We start from the raw sequence: 12,669 nt of genomic DNA on the forward strand, positions 1-12,669 counted from the left end.
ATAAAAATCCATAAACAACTTGTCTCACATAATTTACAAAAAAAATCAGGGTTTCCTTTGCTCATCATCAGTGACAAGGATTCTGTGGGCCGGTGTTTTTCTCCGCGAGGCACACCACGTCGGCCTCGTAAAATCCCTTAGAAACCCCCGCCCCAGCAGAAGCCACTTGTGCCGATGTCCTTTTACAAAGCAGCACAGGGGAAGCAGTTGGGTTGTCCAGGAACAGCAACTCTGCCTCACATTCTAACATTAACAGAGATATACATCACATCCTATGCAGAGCGACTACTTCTTGTAAGCAAAGGTCGACAGCTGGGTAATATCTGGAAACACTGTATGCATCTCTACCTTCTTTAAACACAGTGCCTCGAAGAACAGACGGCCCCGGGCAAAATGTTTGGGCCTTTTTTTTTTTTTTCCTTTAATGATCTGTTTTCCTCGGAATACTTTGTCCAGCTGAGTGCAGCGATATGCATATGTAAACATATTCTTTAAAGCCGATCACCTTTAAGGTCATTCAGAAGAAAGGTTTTTGTTTCTGTTTGTCTGCTTTGATTTTGGGGGCTGGATTTTTTTTTTTTTTTTTTTTTTTTTTAGAGCAGTCTGGCTCTCCCGGAAGGCTCCTCGGTGCCGGGGAGCGCCCTCGGCTCGCGCCCCCGACAGATCCGCGCGGAGGCGGCGCTGCGCCCGGGGCCGGGGAGGCAGGCGGCCCCTCCGGCTCGGCCCCCGCGCGCGCGCGCGCGCGCTTCCCCGCCGCCGGCGCGGGCGTTACCTGCGGCCGATCTCGCTCTGGCGCAGGAACTGGATGTTGTCCGCGCTGTCCGCCAGCTCGGGGTACTGCTCCACCGAGAGCACGTAGTAGCCGTCGTAGCCCTGCACGCGGCCGGCGCTCAGCAGCTGCCGCTTCTCGCCCTCCGTCCAGAGGCGCGCGCCCTCCTCGCCGTCGCGCACGCGCTGCTGCTCGCGCGCCCAGGCCCGGGCGAGCGCGCGCTGCCGCGCCTGCTCCAGCACGCGCGCCTTCTCCTCGTCCAGCGTCGCGCCGTAGCGCACGTGCAGCGCCAGCGCGCCGAACTGCAGCTCCACGTCCGCGAAGCGGCGCGTCCTGCCGTTGACCACGGTGGTGGACTGCGACACGGTCACGTTGATGCCGTTCTCCAGCGCGCGGCGGCCGCTCGTCAGGCGCAGCGCGCCCAGGTCGCCCTCGGGCGTGCTGGTCTTGATGAAGTGGTGCGTGTCCCTGCCCTCCACGGTGAAGTGCAGGTCCTCCAGGTACACGGCGCTGTTGAGCACGGCCGCCACCTTGATGCAGTCCTCGTCGGCGATGTTGAGCGCGTTGGTCTGCACGCGGCCGCGGCTCACGGCCAGCATGACGCCCTTGCCGATCAGCGACTTGACCGTCGCGAACCACAGCCACGACGGCGCGCCGCCGCCCTGGCGCCCGCTGCCCCGCACCTCGGCCGTCCTCCCCAGGGACAGGAAGGCCTTGGCCTGCCTCGCCACCTGCTGCTGGACTCCAAACGTGGGCTGGAAAGCGGAACAGAACAGGAGGGCGCTTTAGAGAACGGCCGGGCGCCCCTGGCCCGGGAGCCGGCCTCCCGATGGGGCTCCTCCGGCTGCGGGCAGGGAAAACGGAGGGGCGGGGGGAAGGCGGGGAGCGGGGGGCCGGTAGATCCCGCGTCAGCGCTTGAGAGAGGCCAAGGCTTCGACGGCCTGCGGGGAGGAAGGGCCCCGGGGTCCTCCCCTCAAGCTGACCCCCAGTGCGTTTCGAAAGGCAGAGCGAGGTGCTAACGCCATCACGCATTCTGCTCAGCAAAGCGTTTTCGTCTCTAACGTGGGCGAAGCACGCAGGGGTTTGCCTTCTCTCTCTCTGTTTCTAGATGCCCTTTTCCCAGGCTCACCCCACGTGCGGAACGAGCTTATCAGGTCGTCCACCCCAGCAGCGTTCTCCATGGGAGGCTGGGGAGAAAGCGCCAGCACCCAGGGGAAGGCTGGAAAGCCTGGGGGTGCTTGGGGCTGGCTCACCGCGCCCCACTTGATGCGCTTTGAAAGGCGTGTGCTTTAATTTAGGTAACTCGGTACCCTCTCCCGGTGAAGAGTTCTCAGCTGAATTGGACCACTATAACCGGCCACGATGGGCGGCGCACAGTGGGACAGCTGGCAACGAGTGTTTATTACTTTAGGAAAACATTTATTTTTTTTCGCAGACTTAGGGGACAGTGGGCCTTCTACGCTGGCAAGGGTTTTAAATAGGGGGATTTTAACTCGGGCATCTCTTATACCACCAGATGTTTGTCTGGCCAGTGTTTTCCCAAATGGAAACATGTGTTTCGTTTGCAGCACTGAAAGGCACATTTGTTTTTCTGCTCTCCGGGCAGCCTTGATGTCTTTGCCTGCGATTCCCTAAGCTGTCCTTATGGTGTGCTTCTGATGACAGAGAACCTGAGCCATACTGAAAAGGCTGCCTAGGAAAAAAAGCTGGCAGTCCATTTGTACAGTAAGACTTCAGTGCTTTCAGACATGTTGGAAAGTCATCTGCAATTAGGACGTGCTCAAAGGCATTAGTAAACTTCAGGATGTCTTCACGGCACTTGATCAGTGCAGATAATATTTGCAGTTAGAAGTGTCAAAATGGCTCCCAGGTCCTGGAAACTGGATGGGTTTTACTTTTTAAATGTAAAGGTGACATCTGAAAAAGGAATTGCTTTTATGTTAAGTATGAAACATGTACCAGAAAGCAGAGGTATTGGAACTGTGTATAACTTGTGTGTGTGTGTGTGTGTGTGTGTGTGTGTGTGTTTTAGCCAGGACTGCCTTTTCTCTTTGTATTCATTGAAATTATAGGAAATTGGTCAAGGGGGCGGGGTGGGGGTGGGGGAATGACTCTTTCTAAGGAACTCTGCGCTCTCTTCTTATCATTACGGGGTAACCCAATTTCTTGACCTTTAATTATTCTTGCTTTAAGCTAGAAATTCTGGTGTTTTGTTGTTGCATTCCCTTCTGATCTCTGAATGGTGGGAATTAAAAGTGCCACTTTCTGAAATGGCAGCTTTGACTTTGCAATTTTCCATTCTTTCTCCTTTTCTTTTATTTCCCAGAACAGTTCCAGGCTTCCTGCTCTGTTATTTTCAGGAAAATTCCATAAACACCTAGTGGTAGGTGGTGCCTTACCAGAGGCCATTTTATTTTTAATCCTTTCCCTTGAACACTGCCAATATTTTAAGGAAGTGGAACTTTGTGGCATTGTTTGTGAGCTGCTAATTTGTAACGTGAATCCCCGGCCCTCCTGTTTATTGTATCTTTGCCTTAAGGTCTCAAATACTATCAATGTGCTGTTCCTGGGGTTCTCTGTAGAAACCCTGCACTCAAAAATGAGCTTTCGCATTTTATTACCTTTTGATAATGTTTTCTCTGTTTTTATTAGCATCACTAAAACCAGATTTAAGCCTGTTTCACAGGCCCCTGATTTGCTGAACAGAAATGCAAGAGGGAAGTGGTGCTTTCTTTCCTGAAAGAGTCAAAAAAATTTAAAATGGTCTTTGGTACAGTTTTCACCCGGGTAGTCTGATTAAGCAGGGGATAATAAGGTGCAAGTAAGCCCTTTATCACCTTTTCATAGCTTCGCTTTTTGTCTCTTACCGGTACATCGTCCCACTGCTGACTCTTCACCAGTTCGTAAGAAGGCTCCGTTAAATCGAATTTGGGGACAGGGAATCCAGGAATAGCGTTGTGCAGATGGAAGCCAAATGTCACCAGCCAGCTGTTAACATCTAGGAAAAGAAGGTTCAAAGTGAAAGGCCTTAGAGTTTATCTTGTGCTTTCCTGCACTGAAAGCCTTACCTTAAAACCCCACATTCACAAACAATGACCCTGAAAAAGAGCCCATGTTTGCCATCACCCTACAATTAAAAACTGACTCTATTTTCAGACATGGTGACAATAACTTCAGTAGCAGAACGAAGTGAGACAGAGCTGCAGACAATGCGGGTAACAGAGACTCACTTAGACAGAGGGGTACACGGTCCCTCGTGCGAAGTTGCAACCCATGCTGGTGATAGTGATAAAAAAATGCGAATAACAACGCCCAGAAGCATGAAACAGACAGCGTTGTTGACAACAAATGACATTTGTAGTTAGTAAAGGCTGGTCTTAAATAGAAGTCGTGTGTTATTAGCTTTCAAAAGCGACTGCCCAAGGATATGCAGGCTTCCACCACCCATTTTCTATTATTAAGAACCCTGAATTGAGGGTGTGAAGATCAACAGCTGATTCTTAAAGATGAATGGTAAAAGCTGGCCAAGCTGGCCAAGGGCACAGGCGTTCTGATTCCCATCAGTTCTGACTTCAGAGGCTCTGTGCACAAGTGGAGAGAAACTTCTGGGGGAGAGAGGCTGGAAACCTTTAAGGTGGTATTTGAAAATATTGCCATGTGACTCCAAAAGCCGTTAAGCTGAAAATAAGGCTTTTATTCTGTTCCGGAGGTTATAATGTTACAGAACTAGTCAGCAGGCTTGCAGCTTTATGAGTACAGTTGGGTGTAGATTATTTTATATATTAAGCACATTGCTGGAAAATCTGAAATTGCATTTTACCTAATATATGCTGTTCCATCTCTCTTTTGATGTTTTTCAGAAAATGCTGCTGTGGCATTCCCTGCCGTCCACGTTGCTAGGAGAGGATGAATCCAGGAGCTGTGGGCTTTCCAGCCTTTCAGCCACTGTCAACACCTCTTAAATAACCAGTGGCAAACTGCTTGTCAGAATGATGGAGGGCCACTTGTTCCCCATTTCCTTCTCCAGGGCACAAACTCTCACTTCATTGTCAGGCTGGCAGGTCCCTTTGTGCAGGCATCACATATAGGCTATAAACCCAGTGGTGTTCTCTCCTCCATTTCATAAATGGAGGGTTGCTGGTGGTGGAGGAGGATAGAAACTAACACACTTGTGTGTGTGTGTGTGTGTGTGTGTGTGTGCCCGTGCGTGCGTAAGATTACGGGGGGCTTGTATGTTAGACAAAATTCTTGGATGGTGCAGTGCTGGGGGCAAAGGTACTCCTACTATGAACAATGTCTGTGAAGCAGTGAAAATCGGAGGCTCTTAAGTGTTGAAAATTACTGCCCAAATACTGGGACGTGAAGGCAGATGAGTACTGAAAAACCCTGAAGGAGAACTCCATAAGGGTGCTGCTGAATCAGGATGCTGAGAGAAGGGACCTTGAGCTGGTTCACAAGGGAGAGAGCTACGAAAAGCCTGAGGCAGTCCGGGAGAGCAGGAGGCAGATGTGAAATGAACGGGGGGCAGAGAGCTGTACTGAAAACGGACATCTCGGTACGCCTCAAACACTGAGCAAGAAAAGACACAGCCGGAAGGAGCATCCAACGCGAGCCAAACAAAACAAAACAGAAAACCCCAAACCAAACCGAACACGCACGAAAGAAAACAGAATAACCTTCCTCTAGGAAACATAAACATAGCAAAGAGGTTAATTATGGCAGTGTGACTCAGGAATGGAAGGTGGAAACAGAAGGGATTCAGAATCCCTGGAGCAGAGCGTGAGTGAAGATCTCAGCTCACTACAGGGAACCCTCGTGCACTGTGGGTGGGAGTGTAAACTTGTACAGCCACTAAGGAAAACAGGATGGAGGTTCCTCACAAAACTAAGAATAGAATTACCATATGATCCAGCAATCTCTCTTCTGGATATTTATCCAAAAAATACAAAAACACTTAATTCGAAAACATACGTCCACCCCTAGGTTGATTGCAGCATTCTTTACAATAGCCAAGGTATGGAAACAACCTAAGTGCTTATCAATAGATGAATGGATAAAGAAGATATGGTATGTGTACACACACACACACAATGGAATATTAGTCACACAAAAAATGAAATCTTGCCATTTGTGACAACGTGGATGGATGGACCTTGAGGGTATTATGCTAAGTGAAGTAATTCAGACGGAGAAAGGCAAACACTGTATGACTTCACTCATATGATACAACAATTTTTTTTTTTGGCTGCGCTGTGCAGCTTGTGGGATCTTAATTCCCTGACCAGGGATTGAACCCAGGCCTTTGGCAGTGAAAACACAAGAGTCTTACCCACTGGACCACCAGGGAATTCCCCTAACTCATATGATATAAAAAAAACCAAATAAATGACCAAACCAAACCAAACATGTAGATATAGAGAACAGAGTAGTGGTTACCAGAAGGGCAGGAGGCGGGGAGGACAAAGTGGGTAAAGGGCATCAACTGTATGGTGATGGACGTTAAATAAGTTTTGTTGGCGAGCACGCTGTCGTGTACACAGAAGTAGAAACAGAATGTTGTACACATGAAACATATAATGTTGTAAAGCAGTGTTACCTCAATAAAGAGTAGAGAAGCTGCTCGTTAAAGGGAACTAGAGTCATGCTTGCAAGGACCTTGGCTCTGTTTCACATCCTGGTGCTTCTGCGGTGGCAGAAGGGGGACTCAATGTTTTAAATTGGATCATGCACTAAATTTGGAAAGGTCTTAAATCTATACCGATATTGGCAGAAAAATTAATGTGTTCATTAGCCACTGTACAAGAACACTGCCCTAACTGGTGATGAAGACAGTAGTATAAGAGGACAGAACTGAGGACAGAAACAAGATCCACTGGCTAAGCAACTGAGGGGAGAACCTGCGCCATCACCGTCCCCGAGGCGACGGTGGGGAAGAGGGAGTTAAACACCCCCCGGGGACGGGCTGCTGAGTCACGTGGTGTCGTGTTCCTTACTGATTCTGTCATTAGAACTTGACACGTGTGTAAAAGGAAAACCAACATCACACATTTGTAAGGCAGTTACTATTTCAAGCAGAATTGCATGTGTTATTGTATTTAATACCATAAAGCAGGCATTGCTCTCCCCATTTTATTGTTAAGGAAACAGACTCAAAAAGTCATGTCACTTGGCTATAAAGCGTTGGGATTGGAAATCCAATTTGGGGACTCCAAGTTCATCATGTTTTCTGCACCCCCACGTCCCTTCCCTTCTTTAAGTGACCGGATTGCATGTCATTTCAGAAACCTGTGGTCTTGGGCACTAGCAGGCAGAATACGAAGTAGCAAACTGTCTTCAGTGTCCCTTTGTGGTTTCTCCATGGTTTCATTTAAAAGGTTAGGCATTTGATTTTTTTTTTAGGCATTTGACTTTGCATGAGGAAAGCGTACAGTTAAACTACCAGCCGTTATTTCGTGTGTTAATCCAGTGATTAAAGTACTTGGAAAGGAAAAACAATTACACTTACCTGTGATGTAGTCTTTCACGTCATGGATTTTGCTTGCAGGGTTGTTATTCCTAAACATATACAGGTTAAAGGGAGCTGGGTCCTTCCCAATTCTTTTCCAGATTTCTATGTCAGGCGTTGTCCATCGTCCTGCTAAAATGTCATAATCCCTTTCTCCAAAGTGGATTAATTTTGTGAGTGGGTCATACAAGCCACCATGAAATCCAATTACCAGCTGAAAGTCAATGTTGGAGTCAAAATAGATTTCACCATACGCGGTGTACTGAATCTGTTTGAGCATAAGCCCGTTGCTGCTGAAAACAGCCAGTGGCGTCCCTGTGTTGTCTGACGCGATGTAGAATTCATCCCCACTGCTGATTTCCATGGCAAAAAGATGTCCTTGGAGATCGTAATAGAGGGAGGTGATCTCTGAACTCGAATGGTTGTAGACGTGAGTAATCCTAGTGGGATAAGTGAGGTCCGCATAAAAAAACTGCAGGTGCTGTCCCAGACTGGTCTTGCTAGACACACGCCTTCCCAGGCCATCGTAACGATAGATGACTGTCCAGCCACTGCCTTTACTGTACACTCGGGTCAGAAGCCCCTTGGAGCTGTACTCAAAGATCTCCGTGCCTCTTTGACGCAGGAAGCCATCTTCATCCAACCGGTACTGAACATCACCCAGGCGGGTGATCCTGTCTCGCAGGTCATAGCGAAGGGGTGTCAAACGCGCGCTGTTACTTGGGTTCAGTAAATGGAGGTTTCCGTTCAGGTCGTAGTTGTAACGCCACATGATTTTTTCGTTTAGATAAACGGTCTGGAGCTGTCCGTCAACATCATACTCATAAGCGTATTTGGTAGTGTTGGCGAAGGGCCCTATTTTAATCTCTCTCTTGGTTACCCGACCCATGTTATCATACTGAATTGTAATCCAGTACATGAGTGACCTGAAGATCTCATACTGAATTTCCTTGATGCGGCCGTGAGCATCAAAGTGCTTCGTGTAAGTCATTACAGCTGTGGAAATGATCTGGTTAATATCATAATAGATAACTCCAAATTTTCCAAACTGCTCCACTTTTCCAGAAATGTCATCGAACTGATAGAGGTCAATGGGCAGCGGAGTTTCATTGATGACACCCTGCATGCTGGTCACCCGAAAGCTGTTGTCATAGCTGTAGTCGAATCTCGCGTTCACCATCCCATCTTCACTAAAGCGGAAAATCTGTCTGTCAATGAGGGGTCCAATTTGCCTGTATCTGATGGTGCAAATAAAACCATCACTCTGGAGGTTTACCGTTTTGAGGACGCCTGCCGTTTCATCGTAGGTAAAACTGACTCTCGTGCTGTCGTATAAGATTTCTGAGAGCCTGGTCTGCCTCCTGTACTTGAACAAGACCCTCCGACTCGTACCCAGGAAAGCCGTCTGCAGAAGCAGCCCCCCCTCGTTGTAGTCCGTGATGACGGAGGCGTTGCTCTCCGGGGGGTTGTATATGTTACGGTAGTAGCCGATGGAGCGGATGGTCTGCATCGTGTGGCGGGCCACGCTGGGCATGGTGATGGCCGACAGCTGGTCCCACGGATCGTACTCGAAGATGTACTGCCGCTGGCTATGCAGCAGGAGCACCATGGACTGCAGGGAGGGGACACACTGTTAGCCGGCGCTCGTGAGTGGCGGGGGGGCCACCGCACCGCACAGGTCGTGACCACACGCGCGCAAGAGCATTCCCCTTGAGAAAATGGTTTTCATTTCAACTGAGCTCTCCCTCACTTTCCATGTCGTTACCGATTTCCTGCCTAATGTGCCTGGATGCTTCATTGGGAGGGGTTCTGCAGTGAGTGCCTCAAGTCTCAGGATCGTACCATTTTGGTTTTTTCAGGCATTCATAGCCAAGCAGAAGATTGTCAATGGATTCCGCTAAGTCATAATACGGGCACAAGCAAAGCTGCTTCAAAGACAGTATTTCAAGGGGAAAACAGCATATGGGAAGTGCAGCCCTGTCCATAATCAGCAATCATTTAGTAAGGTGGCTTTTCCCCCTCATTTGATGGAACAGCCACTCAAATCATGTTTTAATTTCCAGTGCATTTGGGGGAGGAGCAAAGCATTCAAAATATTACTTTATAAAGAAGAAACATAAAATTAGCCCAAAATGGATCATGTGTACCTAAAGCATCAACGGCAACAAACACTGCTGCAAACAAATCACTCGGTGAATGAGAGCTGTCAATGCCCTCGTGAGGAATATGGATCCAGATATTGTTTGTTTGTTTGTTTGTTTGCAAATTCTTAAATGACATCTGTAATGACAGGAAAATCTGAATTCTGAAATTTCCTTTTGTGAGAACCAAATTGGACTTGTACCTCAGGTGCGGTGACTGGGCTATAGACTGCTTTGCTTTCTGGGCTATAGACTGCTTTGGTGCCAAATTATGAGGTGAATAAATAGATAAATAAAAATAAGCTCTGCATATTTTGCAAGTAATTGCGGAAAGACAGAAGACAATTTATTAGGCCAACGTGAGAGAAGGTCAACCTGGAGGCTGGTTAGGTAGCTCTTGCCGTGGTAGAGCACGTGGGCGGTTCTGTCCTCTGAGGAAGCCCCCTCTAAAACCTGTTACACCAAATGGAATGATGGCCAAACCGGGAGGATGGTTAGATTAGGAGCCCATTTCCCCACCTACTCCCCGCACCGGGACTCGCTCTTTGCTTTTGACACAGAAACGCATAACCCCGTGTCCAAGGCTCATTCTTTGTTTCTTTATCGTCCACTATTTTCAGAAGCAGTTTGCCTGACTTAGACTTCTGCAGAACCTCTTCTATGGGCACATCTAGGGGCAATTTTTGTGTGCAGACTCTGTGGCAAATGTCTTGAGACTTGTCCCTGATAGTCTGCATCCTTCCAAGGAAGGCCTGGACTATTGCTGAATTCACAGGACCCAGGACCCAGTACTGCAGTCATTCAGAATCACAGCTCATGGTAGGTAGTAGAATATTCCTTACTTGGCCATGAATAAGTTTTGGCTTAGGGTGCCTATCCTAGCGAGGAAATGGAAATAGTCTGGGTGGATTTTAGAGATTTGGGAGAGATGGTGAGAAAGTGCTCGTTGGCTTTTCTGATCCCTGTTGATACATGGACGTGATCTGGGTTACTGCCGGTGTCATTTTGTGACAGTGGCCCTTATCAATGACATGCCCCTTTGCTCCCTTTAAAGATTTTTCAGTCACATTATGGTCACTACTCTCAATTTTGGGGATCTGAGAGTTTATTTTGTTTATTTATTTATTTTTGGCCTCACTGCTTGGCTTGCGGGATCTTAGTTCCTCGACCAGGGATTAAACCCACACCCTAGCACTGGCAGCGTGGAGTCCTAACCACTGGACCACCAGGGAATTCCCAGTCTGGGAGTTTATATTTCTGTTACTCTTCTCTGTAATGTGCTTAATTTAAAATTGGGAAGAGTGTTGCAGAATGAAGTAGTGTCCCACTCCCAGTAACTTCAGGCAGGAGTTGTCTTGGGGCTTGTAGGTTGCAGGATGAGATATTTTCCAGGTGTCGGGATTTGCTCCCAGGAAGGTAAGTGTGGAGGGGGCTTACTCTGTGGTCTCTCAACAAATAACAGCCGAATGACTAACCGTAGCGTGTGATGACGAGTCTGGAGGGAAACTGTCACCTAATGGGCCTCCTCCGTTGTCTCAGGGGTGCGTCTCTTCTAAGGAGGGCACGTAGGCGGGTTTGCAAGAGGAGAAATTGGCAAGTAGGGTCGTAGCTGGAAGCACTCTAGAGTTAGCGGGCTGCCTGAAGGTGAACTCTGAACACGAACTGGTCCTCAGGAAGAGGGACTAGCCAGGACGGCTCAGGTGCAGGGGAGAGGTAGGTCCAGAGCACCTCTGGTGGAGACCCACGGGGCGAGTGAGCGCGACAGTGATGTGGGTGTGCGTTCGGAGGACAGGGTTATCCTGTGCAACCGAGGAAGGGGCAGGCAGTGAGGCTGGCAGCTGTGTCTGGGCCTCAGCTGCCGTGTGGTCGCTGGCAGTGCGGGTGCACTGAGCTGAGAGGCACCCGAACCAGAACCGGTGCTAACCTGCGTCTCAAAGGCAGATGAAACCTCCCATGAATATGCTTCTTGGTGGATTCTACTTCTTCAGAAGGGAACTACAGGGAGGTGGTCTTTTCCTCCATTGTTCTTTCTTTTTTTTTTTTTTAATATTTATTTATTTATCTTTGGCTGCGTCGGGTCTTAGTTGAGGCACGTGGGATCTCTCCTTGGGGCGTGCGGGCTCAGCAGTCGTGGCGCGTGGGCCTAGATGCCCCGTGGCGTGTGGGATCTTAGTTCCCCGACCAGGGATCGAACCCGCATCCCCCGCATTGGAAGGAGGATTCTTAACCGGTGGACCACCAGGGAAGTCCCTCCTTTTTTCTTTTACTTTCATTCCCTCTTGACCCCGGTCACTACCCGAAACCTGGCATCTACGACCTGGCATTCTGCACACGTATAACTTGAAGTCTTTTTTGGTGTTGTGCACAGGTCTCAAGAATGGGTTCCCTTTACACGCAGAAGAAAGGGGAGAGGCCACAGAGGACCAGAAGTGTGGCTTTTTTTAAAAACAGCCTCTTTTGGTTACTAATGCATAAGTAGGGTGTATGTGCTTTTTATGGTTATGTCGAAGCTCTGCGGGCAACAACGCAAAACTGACAGCTTTAACTGTGCGAATGCGTAAGGCTCTTTCTCAAAATGAAAAAGCTCGCACGGAGATGATTTACAAATGACGAACAAGCTCAAGGTCTAATTTGTGAATGTTGTGGACGTATGAGGTTGGCAGGTGGACGCTGTTGTGGCTTGTTTGTTTACAGCATAAATCACGTAAAAGGGTCTCGGAGAGGAGAACTTAACTGAGGAGAAACACCGTGGCCAATGCAGAAATTCATCAGTGCTCTACGGATGTGATTTACATGTGGGTACTCAGAATAACAAACGGGGCTCAGTCACGTGACACTGGTCCCCCCGGAAGTGCGCTTGGGTGACTGCTGGAAAATACCGATCATTGCCTCCCCGTGTTTACCCTCTGTGTGCAGGCGTACCTTTTCCAAGTACGTGTAACTCCATGTTTTACCGTCAGCAAAAACCCGGGAAACGATCCTCCCCTGTCCGTCATAATCTACTTTCTCGCTCGTAGTTCCTCGCTGGATGCTGGCAATTTGACCCGTGGATGAATAGGTGACATTGACGGCCATCAGCTTGCTGCTTGGCAGCCAGAGAGTCGGATGCCCTGACGCGTCGTAGGCGATCCTCAGGAGAAATTTACGGTGGTCATCATAGATCTTTTCTGTCTTTGTTGTTCGATCAAAGTCAACTGAAAGGAGGTTTCTGCCATTAACCTGTTACAACACAAACAAGATGATAAAATAAATCA

The 12,669-nt window shown here is 48.6% G+C and overlaps 1 protein-coding gene across 4 annotated transcripts in view; it reads right to left on the minus strand.

Moving 5' to 3' along the window:
• Positions 1 to 705: 705 nt before the first annotated feature.
• LOC133081392 (teneurin-3) overlaps positions 706 to 12,669 on the minus strand; it is a 319,076-nt gene continuing 307,112 nt past the window's right edge. For all 4 annotated transcript variants that reach the window (XM_061177486.1, XM_061177487.1, XM_061177485.1 and 1 more), the window contains 4 exons: positions 12,338 to 12,634; positions 7,275 to 8,886; positions 3,637 to 3,767; positions 706 to 1,524 (listed from right to left, as the gene is read on the minus strand). In XM_061177486.1, coding sequence (XP_061033469.1) covers positions 769 to 1,524; positions 3,637 to 3,767; positions 7,275 to 8,886; positions 12,338 to 12,634 — 2,796 coding nt within the window. In that variant the 3' untranslated portion in view covers positions 706 to 768. The remainder of the gene's footprint in view (positions 1,525 to 3,636; positions 3,768 to 7,274; positions 8,887 to 12,337; positions 12,635 to 12,669) is intronic.

The sequence above is a fragment of the Eubalaena glacialis genome, chromosome 20 (assembly GCF_028564815.1).
Source record: "Eubalaena glacialis isolate mEubGla1 chromosome 20, mEubGla1.1.hap2.+ XY, whole genome shotgun sequence".
In the NCBI taxonomy this organism is placed as follows: domain Eukaryota; kingdom Metazoa; phylum Chordata; class Mammalia; order Artiodactyla; family Balaenidae; genus Eubalaena; species Eubalaena glacialis.